We start from the raw sequence: 17,528 nt of genomic DNA, 5'->3' as shown, positions 1-17,528 counted from the left end.
TGAGGAGACTTCTCAGATTTCTTACCTCAGCTTCCCCTTGTGGGTCTTACGATTCCAAGAACATGAGCGTAACTAGGAAGATGGGGAGAGACAAAGGGGAGAGTCAAGGGACGCGGCCCAGCTGAGTGGAAGTTTTCAGATGGTCATTGAAAAATTGTATGAATCAAGCAGACACTGCTGGGGTTGAAAAAAGGTATTAATGCAGCACTACCAGAAATTGGGTGAACCGGTGGGAACCCCCGTTGTTGCTCCAACATTACAGCAGCCCAAAAACTCCACTCTGTGTACCCCAGTTCGGAGGAATTTTAAAAGCCTGAGGGCCATGTTTACAATGAGAAACCTGACCAGGAATCCCTGGGAGTGGTTGTCAGGCAGGTTAATCAATTTAAAGATAGACAAAAGTGCCAGGGTCTTCTGTCCACACCCCAGCCGGGCCCTGAGACCATTCGCATATGTGTGAGAAAAATGGCCAGGGGGAGGAGGAAAATGGCCCTGGGGCTCCTTGGTACAGGAACCCAATGCACTATGATACCAAAACCTGTTGGTGAAGTCTTAGCAGGGGCTAAGGTTAGATTGGGAGGACAGGGAGATGCAGTGGCTGTGATGGTATTGAGGTGGAAGTTTGGATGAAAATTGGGTGTTTGAGCAGGTTTTGCTTGAGGTGGTTGCGTCCTTTACCTGAAAGGATTATTGGGATGGATACTGTGTCTGACTGGGGTTGGCTTCCCCTGCCTAATACAGTAACACAGAAGGCATGTAAGCCCGCCCTCAGGCCTGTTTAGTCGGACATGCTAAATTGGGAATAGCTGGAACTTGACAAACATATCACCATTCTTATGAGTGACATGCTGGAAGCTGGAGTGCTGGTGTCCCCAGATTTGCTGTACAGTAGTCCTGTGTGGCCTGTGCAAAGGTGGATGGCACATAGAGACTATTCAAGCTTAGATGAAGTGGGTACTGCCCATAGTCCCAGCAGTTCCAGGCATGGTCTCAGCCATACAGAAAGTATACAGCAGGTTGGAGGAGGCTGGTACCCCTGGATGGACCTTGCAGATGCTTTCTTCTCCATCTCAGTTCCTGAAAAGAACCAAGCCCGGTTTGCCTTCAGGTGGGAAGGATCCCAGTCTGCCTCTGCTGTGCTAGGCAGGGATCTGTGCTCCCCAGCTTATTGTCACTACACGGTCAAGAGAGATTTGCACTTGGTGCAATGCTTGAGTGTAATAATACACGATGTTTGTGAACATTATGGTAATACCAGAAACGGAGTTGCTGGCTAGGACTCATTTGAATGCAACAAGGACATACGTGACCAACCAGGGCTGGTTAATAAATCCAGCGAAGGTCCAAGGTCCTGCTCAGTGAAATTCGTGGGAATAACGTGGGCAGGAGCCACCCAGTATATTCCAGAAGTGTGACTATCAATAAACTGCTGCCACTCCCCCACCAAGTCCAAACAAGAAGCCCAGCACTTGCTTGGTTTATTTGGATTTTGGAGGACTCGGATTCCACACCGGGGACTATTTCTGGCTCCTGTGTGTAAGACTTCCTGAAAGAAAGCTGCATCTGAGTGGGATCCTGAACAGAAGTGGGTCACGTCAGAACTACACATGGCAGCTGTGCACTTGACACCATCAGGCCCTTATGACCCCCCCCACTCAGACAGGATTTTGGAAGTGTCTGCCCCCCACACCCATGGAGACTGCAGCTTGTGGCAATAAAGAGAAAATGAGCACCTCCCAGCTGTGACCCTTGGGATTTTGGACCTGAAAATTCCCACATGCTGCTGCCTGGTACACACCACTTGAGAGGCAATTATTAACATGCTACTGGGAATTAATCAAGACTGCTTAAGTGACCGAAGTACATAAAATAATTTTGAAACCTGAGATACCCATACGCGTGGGTGATGTCAGAGAAACACCCTAATAGGAAAGGCAGAGCCCAGAAGAGTCCCATAATCAAATGGATATGGTTCCTGCAGGGGCAGGCTGCCGGGGGGATGCAAGGAGGCCCCCACGGATCCATGAGCAGGCAGCCTCATCTCCTCTGGGACCAACGCTGGAGCCCCCGAGGAGCTGCATTGACGGTGCCCTAGGAACAGCTCTCAGCTGAACGACAGAGAGCTGCTTGGTTTACAGATGGCAGTTCCAGGAGGCATGGACAGTATCCTGGTTGGAGAGCTGCTGCAGTAAGACCAGAGGATGGCAAGACTGGCTGGGAGGAAGGAGAAAAAAATGATCTCAGTGGGCTGAATTCCTTGCCCTTTTCTGGGCAGTGACGGGAGAATGGAGCAGTGAGGAAAGCCCCTCGTGCTGGGGTTCTTACGACCCGGGGCTGTGGCCACTGGCTTGGCTGTGTGACCAGGTAGATGGGAAATGGGAAACTGGACTATGAAAGGAAGTGCCCGTGTGGGTGACGGCCATATGGATATTGCCCTGGGAATTTGAGGGGCACGTTAAAGCAGGCCGTGTTGGTTTGCATCAGAAGAAGCCTTTCTAGGAGTGGGAGATGATTAGAACCACCAGGTGGGCCTGCTGGTGCTGTCCTTGGAGGCGGCCGCCGGGGTCCATACGAAGAGTGGCCATGGGGAGCTGCAGCAGTGCGCGCACAGGCTGAGTCTACACGTATTCCTCTTGCACCCTGTGAGGCACAGAATGCCAGCAAGACCTGTTCCGACTGTCAGCTAAAGAGACAGAGACTGCATTTGGCTATGGGGAAAGTTCCCCAGTGGGCACGCCCTGCACATAGCTGGCCAGTGGGTGACATTGGATCAGCGCTGCCTCTTGGAGGCTGTAAGTGGGTTGTTAGCAGAGTAGACACTTACTCGGGACTACGCTTTGCATACCCAATGGTAGGTGAAATGCTGAAGATACCGTTTCAGGTTTGGAACTGAAAATTCTGTACCAGTTTGGACAACCAAGTTACATCTCCGACCAGGGGACACGCTTTACCGACCATGGTGTTCCACGGTGGGCCGAGAAACATCCCATCAGACGGATGTACAGTGTTGCATGTCACTCTCAGAGCAATGGTTTAATAGAAAATTGGAGCGGGCTGTGGGAACATTGGCTGTCTAAAATGGGAGATAAAGGCACGAGGGGCTGGCTTACATACCTTCAAGAGCAGGTGCTCACACTCAACATGAGGCCGGTAAGGGAGGGTAGATTCCTCTGCTGCTCCAGGGGTCTGGGGAAGGGGGTCTGGGAGAGGTTGCTAGTGCACTGTTCTGTTCTTCCCCACACCACCACAACTTTGTTTTTTCCTAACCCATTCAATGGTTCCCGGAACACAGCTGCTTCTGAGGGTGCCAAAAGCAGTGAACTTCACTAATTAAGCAAGAAGATGTAGCCATACCCTTAAATCTTTATGCCATAATTCCTAAGCGCCTGCTGAGGTGAATGGTGCCTTGACCCCAGGGAGCCAGGTCAGAGCTGATAGCACAGCTGTGCTTCCTGGTGGCTGGGAAAGCCCCCCGGCTCTTCTGGGTACCCCTACCTTCCGTGGGTGGGAGGGGGCTGAGGGGAGGCACTTGTGAGACTGGTATTGCTGTCAGCCATCTGGACCAGCACAGTAGCCAGACCTGATATCCACTCCACAGGCAGAAAAGTCTGGGTAAAGATAAATGGCAAATGAAGAGAGGAAGAAATTACAGCTTAGGGTACAGGGATGGATAAGTGGGTTATGCCTGGAGAGAAATCCAACATTTTATTAATACCTCAATAGATAGAGCCTCAGACCAAGAAAATAGTACTTGTCAGCCGAAGCACAACAGACGCCCCGAAGGGTGAGGCTCTGTGTTTGCCAAGACCGCCACTGCGTTTGCAGCCTGGCAAGGTTGAATGGCAGCCTGCAAAACGGAGTTACATCACTCTGGGAGAAACTCTGGTCATGAGATAACGTTGACAGACTGAACCAATATAAAATGCTTGTAATGAGTTTATAGGTCAAGTGAGTTATCAGTGTAAATCTGCCCCCACCCCACACTGGCATCTCCAAATGTCAGGCCTGTTGGCACTGGTACTATTGTTCTTTCTGTCTGTTGTATGAATGCTATGCCACATGTCAGGGCTGCAACAGGCATGATCGCTTTGCCGTGAGGAATCCGTGTTTGAGACCAAGGAGCGCGCTGCACGAAAATGCACTCCTGTTACTCTGCTCTCTTCCTCACGTGCTGCCGTCTGCCCTGAATTCTTGCTTCCCTGGGATCGTCCTCACCACTGCAACAGCAGCGCAGAAGGTGTTTAGCTCCATCCTGCACCTGAGCTGAAAGGCAGGCGAAGGGGCAGAGGGAGCTGGCACTGCTGTGGGGCTGGGCAGCTGAGGACTGGTCCAGGGAGAGGCTGGCTCATCCTCTGAGGCCTGAAGGTGGGTCAGATTGAAAAGGAAGAGCAGGGGAGGGCCAGAGCCTGGAGGAGTCCCGTGTGACTGCTGCGGAGGGGGCTCGGGCAGTGACCAGCTTCACCTGCACCTGCGGCTGCGAGCACACCTCTGGGCCCGTCATGTGGCCTCTCTGACAAGATGTTTTCAGAGGGCTTAAAAGAAAGAATGAAAATGCTATTGTAATTCTCTTCCCGGTTTACTAAATAACTGGCATATAAACCATAGAGCATAACAAAGCAAACCCACTTCTCTCTCTCCCTTAATTGGGTGGGGACTTGGCCCACCCCCACTGCCGTGTAGTCACTGCTTGCCTTACGGCTCCCCCCATGCTCGGTGGGAGAGGTGGATTTCAGTCTAAGCTGTTCCCTGTCTCCTGCCTGGCTTCTGGGGGGCCTGTGTGGCTGCCCTTCTGATCACAGCTGGGTTGGGCTGGGGCTCCTGCATACAGGGACAGGGATGTCTGTCCCCAGCCCTGGCCAGGACCCAGGCTCGGCTCTCTTAACCTCACCTGCCAGGACTGCACAGCGCTGAGGTGACCCAGCTTCCAGTTCCACTGACCAGCTTGAGGTTTCCATATCCCATCTTCCTTTGCCCTCTACTTGTCTGCTGGAAACACTCCACTTAAAACTTCAGGGTATCTGAAAATACAGGATTAAATACATCCAGGTTATGGCAAAGGATGACTGGTATGTAATGATTGTGTGTGTGTGTGTGTGTGAGAGAGAGAGAGAGAGAGGCGGGGGTTGGAGGGGACAGGGCGAGCAGAGAGCATAAGCTAGCAGGAGAGCTCTTTAATGGGTTTATCCAGTTTTCGCAGCATAGTTTGTCAAAGATTCTATCCTTGCCCCGTTCCTATTCACATTTGGTTCCTTAGTGGTTGATTGTGTATGTTTATTTCTGGGCTCTCTGTCTTCTATTCTGTTGAATTACATGTGCATCATTATGCCAGGACCATACTGATTTAATTACTATAAGTTGTAATATAGTTTGCAGTCAGGAAGTGTGATTCCTCCCATTTTCTTCTTTCTCAAGATTGTTTAGTTCTTCTGGGTCTTTGGTTCCATCTGAATCTTAGTTTTTTAAAAAATATTTTTGTAAAATAGTCATTGTGGTATTTATCGGGACAATATTGAATCTGCTGATCACTTCAGGTCAGATGCTCCAAAGCGCAAGTAACAAACAAGAGGGGCTGCATAAAACTAAAAAGCTCTGTACCGCAAAAGAAATAATCAAATGGAAAGGCAACCTATAGGTTGGGGAAAATACTTGAAAATCGTGTATCTGATAAGGGGTTAATATCCAAAATATGTAAGTAATTTCTACAACTCAGGAGGGAAAAGAATTGGAACATGAGCCAAGAACTTGAATAGATACTTCTTAAAGACAGAGAAATGGGAAAGATTCACATGAAGAGACGTTCAACATTACTGATAATCAGAGAACTGTAAATCAAAACCAAAATATAATCACTCCTCATGTTGAATGGCTATTATAAAAAGAAGTGTTGGCAGGGATAGAAAAATCGGAATCCTTGTACATCCTTGTACATCCTTGGGCTGTGTCTGCATCTGTCTGTGTCTCAACAATTGATGTGGGAGATTCTTCCTCTGTCAGTAATTATTTGTAAATTCTGATTGCTGGGTGGGGTTCCATGGGCTGCAGAGGGCGCTGTGTATATCCATTCCCTGTTCATGAACATTTGTTTAGTTTCTAGAACAGTGATTTTGACTCTGGTTGTTGGGACCAAACAGGTGCACAATATTGGGGATATTTGTGTGCAGGGACCACTGTAGGCATGTATACAGCCTTAGTAGACACCGGCTGTTTTCCAAAGAGGTTCTACCAATTTAAATTCTCACTAGCCCTACATGAATGATCTGATTGTTCCAGAACCTGGGGAGCATGTGGTATCCCTGGTATTTTTTCATTCCTCTAACCTGATTTCTGTCTTAAAACAGCTCATTACAACTTTTATTAGCATTTCCCTGAAATTAAACAGGGTATAAAGCTTTTTAAAAACACTTCAGTTATTTGCTTATCCTCTTTTTATCTAATGTCTATTCTAGCTTTGGCCATATTTTTCTAGTGGGCTTTCAGTACTTTGTTTTATTGGATGAAATTATTTACCTAATTTGGCTTGATGTACTTTACCAGATGCAGGTAATTTGAGTCTCTCCCACTCAGGCTTTCCACTGCTCTATCTTACTGGTGAACTTTGATAAAAATCAGCTCATAATATATCTTAGTGTGATCCAGGTTGTCATTTTCTCCTCTCTGTGTTTCTCTGAGGAAGGAAATTTTTTTCTCCTCATTGTGAAAGAGCTCTGCTGTATTCCAAATTAAGGCTATGTTTTGTGTTTATGTTAGAACTTAAATTAAGAAATTAAATTAAGAAGTGATGCTGGATTCCTGAATGGCAAGACAGTTGAAGAACAAGTATCTCAACAAAAGTGCAGTGTGAACAATACTGGAGATGTCAGGACAGAGTGGAAGGAGAAGTGGGATGTGATTGAAAGAGGAGCAGAGGGAGTGCGGGGTAAGGAATTGATACCACAGGTGAAAATACACAGAATGCAGCCCACTGATGAAGGACGGCAATCCACACATGCAGTTAACATTCCCTAAGCACAGTATTTACACTGTAAACCATAAGGGGTTACAGTCTGATTGAAAAACCAGAATTAACATAACAGACTTCACCGAAATCAGAGGCCAAATAAGCAGGAAAAAGGCTGACAGGTGATGTCTAAACATATATGCGTAAGGTATATCAAAAGAGCACCATTTTTAAAATGCTCAAAGAAATTTTCATGTCAAGCCGGAATTCTACACCCATCAGCAGTATTAACCACAAAGATGTGTTAAGAAAAAGTTAAAGTGAGACACTTCATAGTTGGCAGCCTTGAATTAGAAGAACTACTAGAGTGAGTTCTTAAGTCCAAAGGAAAGTAACCCCAAGTTGAAAACCGGCAATGCAGGGAGAAACGAAGAGGAAAGGACAAGGCAATTTATGAAAAGAGGTGAATGTCAGTCCGTGAGTTCTAGAGTGAGCTCTCGTGGAGATTAGACTGTGTGGAATTAAAGTGCCTGATAACCGTAATAAAAGTCAGGAAGGGTAGGAGAATTGAAAGTGTTCTAAGGTATTAATTAGCATTTGGGAAAGTGGTAAGAGTAATTATTTTATTAGACTATCTTTATTTTTTTAAGTTTATTATTTTTATTTTGGTATCGTTAATGTACAATTACTTGAACAACATTATGGTTACCAGACTCCCCCCATTATCAAGTCCCCCCCACATACCCCATTACAGTCACTGTCCATCAGCGTAGTTAAGATGCCATAGAATCATTACTTGTCTTCTCTGTGTTATGCTGCCTTTCCCTGGTCCCCCCACCCCCTGCTACATTGTGTGTGCTAATCATAATGCCCCTTTTCCCCTCTTATCCCTCCCTTTCCCCCCACCATCCCCAGTCCCTTTCCCTTTGGTAACTATCAGTCCATTCTTAGGTTCTGTGAGTCTGCTGCTGTTTTGGTCCTTCAGTTTTTGCTTTGTTCTTACACTCCGCAGATGAGTGAAATCATTTGATACTTGTCTTTCTCTGCCTGGCTTATTTCAGTGAGCATAATACCCTCCAGCTCCATCCATGTTGTTGCAAATGGTTGGATTTGTTTTCTTCTTACGGCTGAAAAATATTCCATTGTGTATATGTACCACATCTTCTTTATCCATTCATCTACTGATGGACACTTAGGTTGCTTCCATTTCTTGGCTATTGTAAATAGTGTTGCGACAAACATAGGGGTGCATATGTCTTTCTCAAACTGGGCTGCTGCATTCTTAGGGTAAATTCCTAGGAGTGCAATTCCTGGGTCAAATGCTATTTCTATTTTTAGTTTTTTGAGGAACCTCCATAGTGCTTTCCACAATGGTTGAACTAATTTACATTCCCACCAACAGTGTAGGAGGGTTCCCCTTTCTCCACAGCCTCACCAACATTTGTTGTTATTTGTCTTTTGGATATTAGCCATCCTAACTGGTGTGAGGTGATACCTCATTGTGGTTTTAATTGACAAAATTGCACTTCAAATTTCTTAGGAAAAAGAGACCTACGTGCATCTTAATAAACCTTGCAGTGTTTCCTTACGTAACTGCAGTAGAGCACTGTTTCCTCAGTTAAGTATCTGAGGAAGTAGCCGGTTTCCTCATCTTTAAACACCAAAATCACCCTTAGCCGGAGCCGCCCAAAGCATGAGGAAATGAGACTATTGACATAACCGCAGAGCCACATTTCCCATCTCATAGATGCTCACTGCAGAACATATGCTTGTCAGGAAACAATACTTCATGAATATTCTTACATTTCTGTATGGTCAAGACTTTCTGAGCAAACAGCTTTGGTATCTGGGTTAAATATGACTGCATAAGGATCCAAAAGACAGAGCCCACCAGACAGATAGAAAGTTTCCTCTCTCCCCAGAGCCTTATGTGTATACTCCAGGGTATTTAAGAAATATAGGAGACCTTTCCTTTTTTTCCAGAGTGAGGATCTGTTTACATTCCAGAGCAAACATCTCTATTTCCATCTCCAGAAATGCAGATGGACCAAAGTGCCAGCTATCAATGTAAGCTCCAAGTTGCATGATTTCAGAATTCCTTCCTGTGGTGCAAACCCCAGTGTGCACATAGGGTATTTTTGCCTCTCACTGCGTTACCCTGTGGAGATCTGAGACATAGGGAACCAACACCACTCACTCTCTGAGTAAATAAAAGGTATGATTTCAGATCCAAAAAAAAAATGAAAGAAAAGATGGGACAGCCGCTGTGGCCATTTAGGGAGGTCTCCCCCTTACCCCGATATACTTTCTGGGAATGAAATGTACTTGTCCTAGAGACAGACCACCAGGGGTTCAAACCCAAGCCCCTCCACCAGTTGCTGGAGCCCACACAGCACACCTGCTGTGCCTCACCTCTCCTCCTCATCCAGGGGCTCCATGGCCTGGAAAAACGACATGAAGTTCTCGTCGGGCTCCAGATCATACAGCGCAGCCAAGTGCTTTTGCATCCGGATCTAATGTAGGATGGAAGCCACAGTCATGCACTGTCATCTCCAAGATTCATCTGTTTTCTTGGTGGGCCAAATGAGTGATTTGAATAAGGGCATGTGGAAATCACAACCCCTACATCTTTCAAATCCTTGGTGGGGACATCAGTCTGTAATCTCTTCTCCTGGAATATATACTTCAGAGGGAGTTCTAGAGGCTTGTACTTGACCTGCCACACAGCATGAATTCCTTGCTTCCCTATTCCCAGTCTGGGGCTTCCCCAGTCTGGGGCTCCATCTGTAGCATAAGACCTGGAGACTTGTCTCCAGCCTGGAGCCCCCCAAGGGGGTGATTGTGCTGATCCTGGAACTCCCCTCCAGGCCAGGCACCCCCTCCTGGGAGGGTGAACACATCCTGAGAGCCCTAGGGGAGTGTTATGGGGAGACCAGAGCCAAGTGCCTCTGCTCAGCCTCCCGAGCCTTTTGTCACAGACGTCAGGCCGCTCAGCCAGGACCCAGGAGCGGGACACCAGGGGCCTCACACCAGCCTGGCCTGGGGATGGATGGCTGAGGGGCACCATGGGGGAGGACTGGGGACCTGGGAGCTTTGGGGGGTGCTCTGAGGTGTGAAGCGTGGAGAAATTGGGCTCACAGAAAGCCCCCCAATGGAAGGAGTACACCTATTGGAGGTGCTTTGAGAGACCAAGTTCAGCGTTTTTTGAAAAGGAATTTTCTGGAATGTGTGGAGCCGCTGTGTCTCATTAAATGGGACAGTGCTAGGCTGGTGCCCTGCAGCCGTGGGATCTATATGGGTACATCAGCAGTGGTGTTCAAGATGTGAAGAGTCACCCTGGGGCTTCTAATCAACAAGTTTCTGTGTCTGATCATAATGTATAGGTGACAGGAAATAAGGTTCAGTTTCTTTTCGAACAGCCCTCCCCAGTGTAGCCAATGTGTCTCAGCCTGGGGCTTAGAGCGCCCCGCTCTCCCTGAGCACCTTATGGGGGGAGGACAGAGGATGAAGGACAACCTGGTGGAGGTCAGGGCCACCTTGCGTCAGAGAGTTTAAGGGCTGGGGGTGGGGTGGGCTGGGGCACACGATGTCTGCAGGAGGGGCAGCACTTTGAGAAGAAAGAGCAGTGTGGTGGCAATCGTTCATCATTTATTACATTCTGCACAGGGATGACCCCAACCCCCAGGAACCATAAACCTCAGACACAACACCCAGACCACACTGCGCCTTGGGGAGGCTATTTCTGAGGGATGAGGGGAGGGAGTTCCTCCCCTGGAAGCAAGTCCCAGAACCCTGAGACGGCCGGCCACCCCTGCATCTTCGGATGCCTCCGCTGGGCACCCAGGGGGCCGTGGTCCCAGGCAGCACTGCGCCGTGTCCATTATCCCAGGAAAGGCCAGGCCTGGTGAGGACGGCCCCCATCTCTTCCTGGAACTCTGTGGCTATGACTTGGTGGCTGACGGCGCCCAGGCAGGAGTTGGCGTCACGGCGGGAGGCCACCTGCACGAAGGGGCACATCCTCCACACAGTGGGGTGGATCGCCTCTGTCGAGTGGGCCACGAGCAGAGGGGACGACACAGCACGAAGGTGGCCAGGTTGGCTGCAGCTGTGTACGGGTCCTTGACAAGACAGTGGCAGCCTGGGGAGCTGCCGGAGTTTGCCGACGGAGGAGGTGCCAGAGCGCCTGCCCCAGCAGAGGCTCGGGATGAGCAGCGGCAGGCTGGGGTCCTGGGGCGCCAGGTGCCGCCTGCCCGAAGGGGAAGAAGCTCTCCTCTGCATGCAGCCAGGACACCAGCCATGACAGCAGCTACAGGGCCACGCGGGTGAGCAGAAGAGGCAGGTTATCCCGGGTTCCCCCCATTATCCCGCTTTCACCCCGTCCCCACTGCCCTCTGGGCCCCGGGCCCTGTGTGGAGGGTCCTGTCAGTCACCAGCACCCGGGGAGTCCCTGTCACGGGAAGGCTCCTGAGCATCACTTACTTACAGCAGAGGATGCTGGGTCCCAGAGGGGGAGGGGAACGACCCTGCAGTCTGACAGGACTGGTTGGCCGTGGAGCTGGGACCCCAGCCCCACCAGTCTTTAGGACACCCCCACACCCAACGTGGCCCGAAGCTTCCCGCCCCCTGCCGATCGCCCCAGCCCAGAAACTCACCTGGCCCTGGGCGGCCCATAAGTTTACGTCTTGTGGGGCCTGAAGAACTGCAACAGCCCCTTTCTGCCGGCCCTCTGGCCCTCTGGCTCCAGCTGGCAGGACAGGCTGTAGCTGCAGGCAGAGGGACGCCTGTGAGCCTCTGGATCCACACGTCGGGGGGCCCTTCCCCCAGAGCCTAGCGGCAGCTGCAGTCCACACCTGACTCGGGTAGGCCTCACCTCTCCTCCTCATCCAGGGGCTCCACGGCCTGGAGAAATGACATGACGTGCTCCTCGGGCTCCAGGTCATACAGCCTGGCCACGTGCTTATGTATCATTAACTCATATAGGATGACAGTGATCTGGGGCAGAGGAAGGACAGGATGCAGACAAGAGGGGGTGAGGAGTGGGGCACTGGGATGGTCCTGGATCTTTGCTCACACGGGAACCCGCCTTCCCTTCAATGCCATCCAGCCCTGCCTGTTCCCACTGTTGGGTCTCCAGCTCCTCCAGGAAGGAGGCCTTGATGCCACCCCCCACCTGACAAAACCTTTTGTATCCTCAGCTCTGTGTGTCTTAACTCTCTCAAGACCTGTTAGACCCAGGGGATGGGCCAGAAAGGGTCCTGCCCAGGGGGTTTTGACTCCATTCCTCACCTTCCCTGACTGGGCACTCAACTGTCTCTCTCTCATCCCGTCACCCTGGAAGGCAGGAAAGCAACCAAAGTGCATGAGAAATAGCCCCCTGAGCCCAGAACGAGGCTGGAACATCCCTACCCTTTCTCAAGTTGGAGGACCTCCAGGGCCCTCCAAGGGGCAGGCATGCCCAGAAACAGCACCCGGGGCTGGCCCGGGATCGGGGCTACCGAGAAGCGGGGACTGCATTGGGGAGCTGAGGCCAAGCTTCCCACGCAACTGTGTGATGGCAGACAGGGAGACTGGGGCCTCAGGCGGGAAGGCACTGCCAGCCCCCTGATGTGCTTCCTGCCCTGAAGGAGTAACATCCCTCCCCCTGGAGCCCTCAGCCCCACCTGCACTGGGGCCAGGACCGGGGCTTAAGCCAGTCCTTCTGGCAGTCCTCTCCAAGAAGCCCAGCTCCTGGGGTGGAGGGTGCTACTCAGGAGGGGGGGGTCCTGGTGCTGAGAGGTCTGGGCTCACTCGGGGTTCTCTCCTCTCTAAACGTCACCATCCTGCCCCCCTGTGCCCTGCTGGGTCACTCACGTCGTTATTTTCCGGGAGTTGGTCTACGGGCACGTCACAGAGAAACACTCCAAAGAATGGGACCATGCCCTGTGCCATCGGGGTAGGGAGGTGATGAGTCCCTGCCTGCCTCAGGGGCGCCCACAGAGCCTCCCCTGAACCCCACACCCGCAGCCCCCAGCTCCCTTGGACCACTCTGTGCTGCCTCCCTCCCGTCCCTTCATCCTGAGCTCCCCTTTCAGTCCCTCCCAGGGCTGGGTTTTGGCCAATCCCAGGACCTGTGGTCCCTACACCTGTCCTCCAACTCCCCCCTGTACCCAGCTGCTCTTGCCTTCCTCCTGGTCACCCCAGTGCCAGCAGCTCAGGGCTGGTGGCACCAGGGGCAGGTACAGGGTCGCCCCCACCACCCGTGACCCGCGCCATGCCACTCTCACCTGCTTCTTCCTATTCTGGCATCCCGTGAGGGCACACAGCTGTTGCTTCACGATGGCACTCGCCTCCTGAAAGGACCCGGATACTCAGGTGCTCATGCTCCACTCCCACGTGGCCTCCCACAACCAGACCGTGGTTGATGGATGCCTTGCCCGAGCCCCCTGGCACCCATGCTGTCCCCACCTCCAGCAGGCTCTCAGCCTAGAGCGACCCCAGCTCCAGGACACACTCATACTCATGGGGGTCTTGGGCCTCGGCCACCGCCCTGAGAGTGTCAGGGGACGTCCCTGTGCCTCCCAGGGTGCCCTGAGGACTCACTGTCACCTGGCTATCAGCACAGCTCCCCTCACATGACCGTGGAGGAGGGGGGCACAAAGCTGAAGCCCGTCTTGTGCTCCCTGGACCCTGCTCACCAGGGATACCCATACCCCAGGGTGATGGCAACCCTCCATGTCCACATGAGGAGCCCGGGGTCACAGAGGGGCAGTGACAGGCTCATGGGACCCAGGGGGGAAGCCGACCTTGCTCAGCCACGGGCCCCACCCCTGCTGCCAACCACATGCCAACCCCAGTCCTGATGGGCCTGTCCTCTGGGTCCTCACTGGATGCCAGGCCCCCAGTCAAGTGAAGCCAGGGAGGGAGACAGACGAGGCCTTCGGGGGCTTGGGGGACCCTACTTTCCCCATCAGCTCCCCCCTCAGCCCGCACACCTCGAGTCTTCCCCTAGGCTGGGCCATAGCATGGCAGAGGACTTGCCCCAAAGACCCCTCCCTTCCAGACCTCTAGCCTCTGTTTACCTTGAGGAGCCACTCTCTGTTAGCCTCCTCGTCCCACTTTCTAAGTTTTTTGTAGGTCCTGGAGCTCTTCCTACGGGGAGGGGAGAGGATTAGGGAGAAACATGGCCAGCAGGTGGAGAGTTTGGGGGCAGACCCCTTTTCCTAGGGCACCCAAGAGATCCACTAGCCTGCATGAGGCTTTCCACCACAGCCCTGGGCCCTGGGGAATCCGTGGCCGGGGGAGGGCGTTGCATGTTTCCACCCAGGGCCTCCATTCCCAGTTCTCCCGGGGGTGAATCTGCTTTGGGGCAGAGACCTCCTGCTGCAGAACATAAGCTCAAGATCTCCAATGGGCTTCAACCCATACCTGACATTGAAGGAAACTGATTCCTGCAGGGGTACCCCTGGCCTAACCTACAGGGGCCCCAAGAACCCGCCATCCCTGCCCCTAGGCTCTGCCGCCTCCCAGGAAGTTCCAGCCCACTGAGGAACACTGCAAGATGTAGGGGTGTCCCTGTCCACTCAGGTGCCCTGGTCCCAGGGACAGGACTACCCACCAGGAAACACGTCCCCAGGTGCTTTCCAGATGACCTATGGGACGGCTCCGCAGGGCCAAGAGAATGGCACGGAGGGCAGCGAAGTTCTTGAGGGCCAGACACTCCTGGGAGGGAAGACAGAGCTGAGAGCGTGGCCTGCTTCTCTGCTTCTGTCCCCCCACGAATTCCTGTCCTTGAGACAGACACCCAGGGAGCCCAGCACACCTGGTACCTGCTGAGCAGCCCTCCTGGGTGGAGGACTGTAGCTCAACCCAAGGAAGGGGCCAGGCATGGCTGTCCCACCCCTGGGGCCTGCGAGTCCACATCCTCATGCCCCTGGCATGAGGGTCTCAGGGACCATGCAGGGCAGACCGCAGACAACCATCCTGAGATTTGGCAAAGCAGGGACCCCAGGGGCCATCCCATGACACACCTTGGCCACCCGGATCCAGAACTCCACCACTTGGGCCCTGTCCTGGGCCGTCATGGTCACGGTCCCGAGGCAGGAGGAGATGACCAAGCTAACCATGGCATCGAATTGCCTGATGACCGTTTGCACATTGGGGGCCAGGAGCTCAAAGCCTTCCATCAGTGGCTGGCTCTCTAAGTAGGCCTTGAATTCGCCGTATTCAATCCTGCTGTACAGCTCCTGGGGATGACAAGGGGTGTCATCCAGCTCTGCCCCTGGTGCCCCTGTTCCCAGGCAGGGTCACCGGTCAGAGCTGGGGCCCAGGCAGCTGGCGACGTGCTGTGAGCCTTGTGGCCGTCCAGGCTTCAGACCGCATCCACTGAGGCACCCAGGACCGGACGCACAGGACCCCACAGTGGTGGGGAACGGAGGGGCTCTGCTCGCAGGCACCCTCACTCACCTCCTCTCTGCAGCACAAGGCAGCTCACATCTGCCCATCCTGGGGCATCTGCCTCCCATTCTGCCACCCCGTGGATTCCGCTCCCCACTCAGGTGCAGTTTCCCTAGAAACACCTCCACCCATGGCCTTTGTTGGTGTCTGTGTCTCCCACACCGTCAGGTCCATGGCAGGGGCCTCTGAAGTGCGGAGGCTGTGGAGGCCTGCCAGGCCAATGGCCCCAGGACCTAAGGCCCTGGCAGCACCTCCCTGAGCACCCCTGCCCTGCCCTGCCCCTCCCAGCCCGGCCAGGCCCTGCCCACCTTCCCTCCGTTCCTCCTCATTGGTGTGCAAGGATCCCTAAGTGCCAATCCTACTGTCCCCCCCGTGGTCAGGGAGGACTTGGGGTTGAGGGGAGTCTCAGGGCACATGGTGAGTCCGTGGGGAAGCTGGGACTTGGGCCCAGATCACAGGAGTCCACGCCAGGGGACCGCAGGTCTGGGGCAGCCCGTGACACAGGGCAGGCCCACCCCCGACCCTGAGAGCCCGCTCCACTCACCGCACAGATCAGGGTCAGCTGCTCGGCCACCAGGTGGGCGGGGAACTGCAGGATGGTTCGCTCCTCCGTCGGCATGTCCGGCGTGATAGCAACACAGGCGCTGGTCGGCTCCGGGTCTGCCTCTGGCTGTGCCAGGCCCGGTGCCATTCCTGCAGGTGCCACGGAACTCGGGCTCGAGGGCTCATGGGGCTCCAGCTCGGGGCCTTGCCTCAGAGCTGAGGCCTCTGCTGGGATGTCCTCCGGCACTGCAGGGGCTGAAGCAGGTGACATCGGCCGTAGCTCCAGCACATTAGTCTGAAGGACCTCCTGGACTCGCTGTACCCACAAAGCCAGTCCTCTCTGTATCTCTGGGGAGTCTGGACATGGCTCTGGCTCTGCAAGGCCTGGTACCTTTACCGCAGTTGCTCCGGGCCCCATGCCCCAGGGCTCATGGAGCTTCAGCTCGGGGCCTGGCACCGGGACTGAGACCACTCCTGGGATATCCCTGGGGCTCATGGGGTCTGGACGTGGCTCTGGCTCTGTAAGGCCTGGTACCGTTACGGCAGCTGCTCCGGGCACCTTGCGCGAGGGCTCATGGGGCTCCAGCTTGGGGCCTTGCCCCAGAGCTGAGGCCTCTGGTGGGATGTCCTCCGGCTCTTCAGGGGCTGAAGCAGGTGACACCGGCCGTAGCTCTAGCACATTGGTCTGAAGGACCTCCTGGACTCGCTGTACCCACAAAGCCAGCCCTCTCTGTGAGTCTGGGGACAGCTGCATCTGCCGTGGTTCTGGAGCAGGACACAGAGAAAGGGTCACCCCGGGGTTGATTCCCCGCACCTTACAATGACAGAAGAGCCCTCACTGCCTTGAAGGGAACCCCAGTCCGGGAAGCCCACACCCCAGTCCGGGAAGCCCACCCTAGACGGTCCCCTGGCTGCAGCTCCTCACCTTCCAGCTCTGCCACCGTGGGCCCCAGGTGCTCCTCCTGGACCAAGTGGTGGAGGACTTGGCCCTCGAGGGTGGATGAAGGCTGGCTGCCATGGAGGACGCTGGGCACATGCTCGGGCTCCCAGGCAAGGCGCCTAGCCTTTCCCATCCAGGGGCTGGGGGAAGGCCTGGGGGTGACAGAGTAAGAAGCCTGGTCTTACCCGCCACACTGCCCTCCCTGCCCACCCTTGTGTGGGCCTGGCCGCTGTGCACTCCCCTGCCTGTCCAGGCACCTGCCCCTCCCCCTTCCTGACCCTGCGTGTCTGTCCTGGGACCCCATCCTCTCCCATCCTCCCGAAGAGGAAGTCTTCAGTCCTCAGCCCGCCCATGGGAATCCGAAGATGAGTGACCTGCTGGGCTCTGCTGGTCTCCCCCTGCCCCAAGCCCCAAACTCCTCCTCCCCCCATTCTGTGAGACGGGCAGTGCCCGCTCTGGACCCAGTGAACACTCACATTTTCAGTTCCTCCTCTGGTCCCTTGCCATGCCCCCTGTTGCTTGAAGAGGCCGTGAGGGCATCACTTGTGACACTCCCTGGCCTTGACCTGCGGATGATGCCTGAAGTGACTGCCCGAGTCCACCTGGGATGGGGTCCCAGTATTGTGTGTGCTTCCTTCACTCAGTTATGGTAAGTTTCCCCAAAGGGTCTGTGCA

At 53.7% G+C, this 17,528-nt stretch overlaps 2 protein-coding genes across 5 annotated transcripts in view; one reads left to right on the top strand and one right to left on the bottom strand.

The window, feature by feature from the left end:
* The window catches only part of LOC118929262 (uncharacterized), a 41,501-nt gene that overhangs the window by 20,659 nt on the left and 3,314 nt on the right, over positions 1-17,528 (top strand). Inside the window, exons 7-9 of one of the 3 annotated variants that reach the window (XM_057490771.1) lie at positions 8,921-9,004; positions 9,367-10,501; positions 10,543-12,740. In XM_057490771.1, the coding sequence (XP_057346754.1) occupies positions 8,921-9,004; positions 9,367-9,454 (172 nt within the window). In that variant the 3' untranslated portion in view covers positions 9,455-10,501; positions 10,543-12,740. Of the gene's footprint in view, positions 1-2,052; positions 2,189-8,920; positions 9,005-9,366; positions 10,502-10,542; positions 12,741-16,555; positions 17,503-17,528 lie in introns of those variants that run through there. The other 2 variants (XR_008993376.1, XR_008993375.1) reach the window with 2 other exon arrangements.
* On the bottom strand, positions 11,587-13,203 carry LOC130680386 (ral-GDS-related protein-like). Of its 2 annotated transcripts, none has more exons than XM_057490773.1 (3): positions 12,788-13,203; positions 11,808-11,929; positions 11,587-11,700 (listed from the first exon to the last, which is right to left on the bottom strand). In XM_057490773.1, exons 1-3 carry the CDS (start codon positions 12,863-12,865, stop codon positions 11,613-11,615), a joined length of 288 nt encoding a protein of 95 aa, XP_057346756.1. In that variant the 5' UTR covers positions 12,866-13,203; the 3' UTR covers positions 11,587-11,612. The 2 variants fall into 2 exon arrangements, with proteins under 2 accessions (XP_057346756.1, XP_057346757.1); XM_057490774.1 differs by lacking the exon at positions 12,788-13,203 and adding an exon at positions 12,224-12,263.

The sequence above is a fragment of the Manis pentadactyla genome, chromosome 13 (assembly GCF_030020395.1).
Source record: "Manis pentadactyla isolate mManPen7 chromosome 13, mManPen7.hap1, whole genome shotgun sequence".
In the NCBI taxonomy this organism is placed as follows: Eukaryota; Metazoa; Chordata; class Mammalia; order Pholidota; family Manidae; genus Manis; species Manis pentadactyla.
Note: the sequence above shows the minus strand (reverse complement) of the source record. Positions and strands in the feature narration are given on the sequence as shown.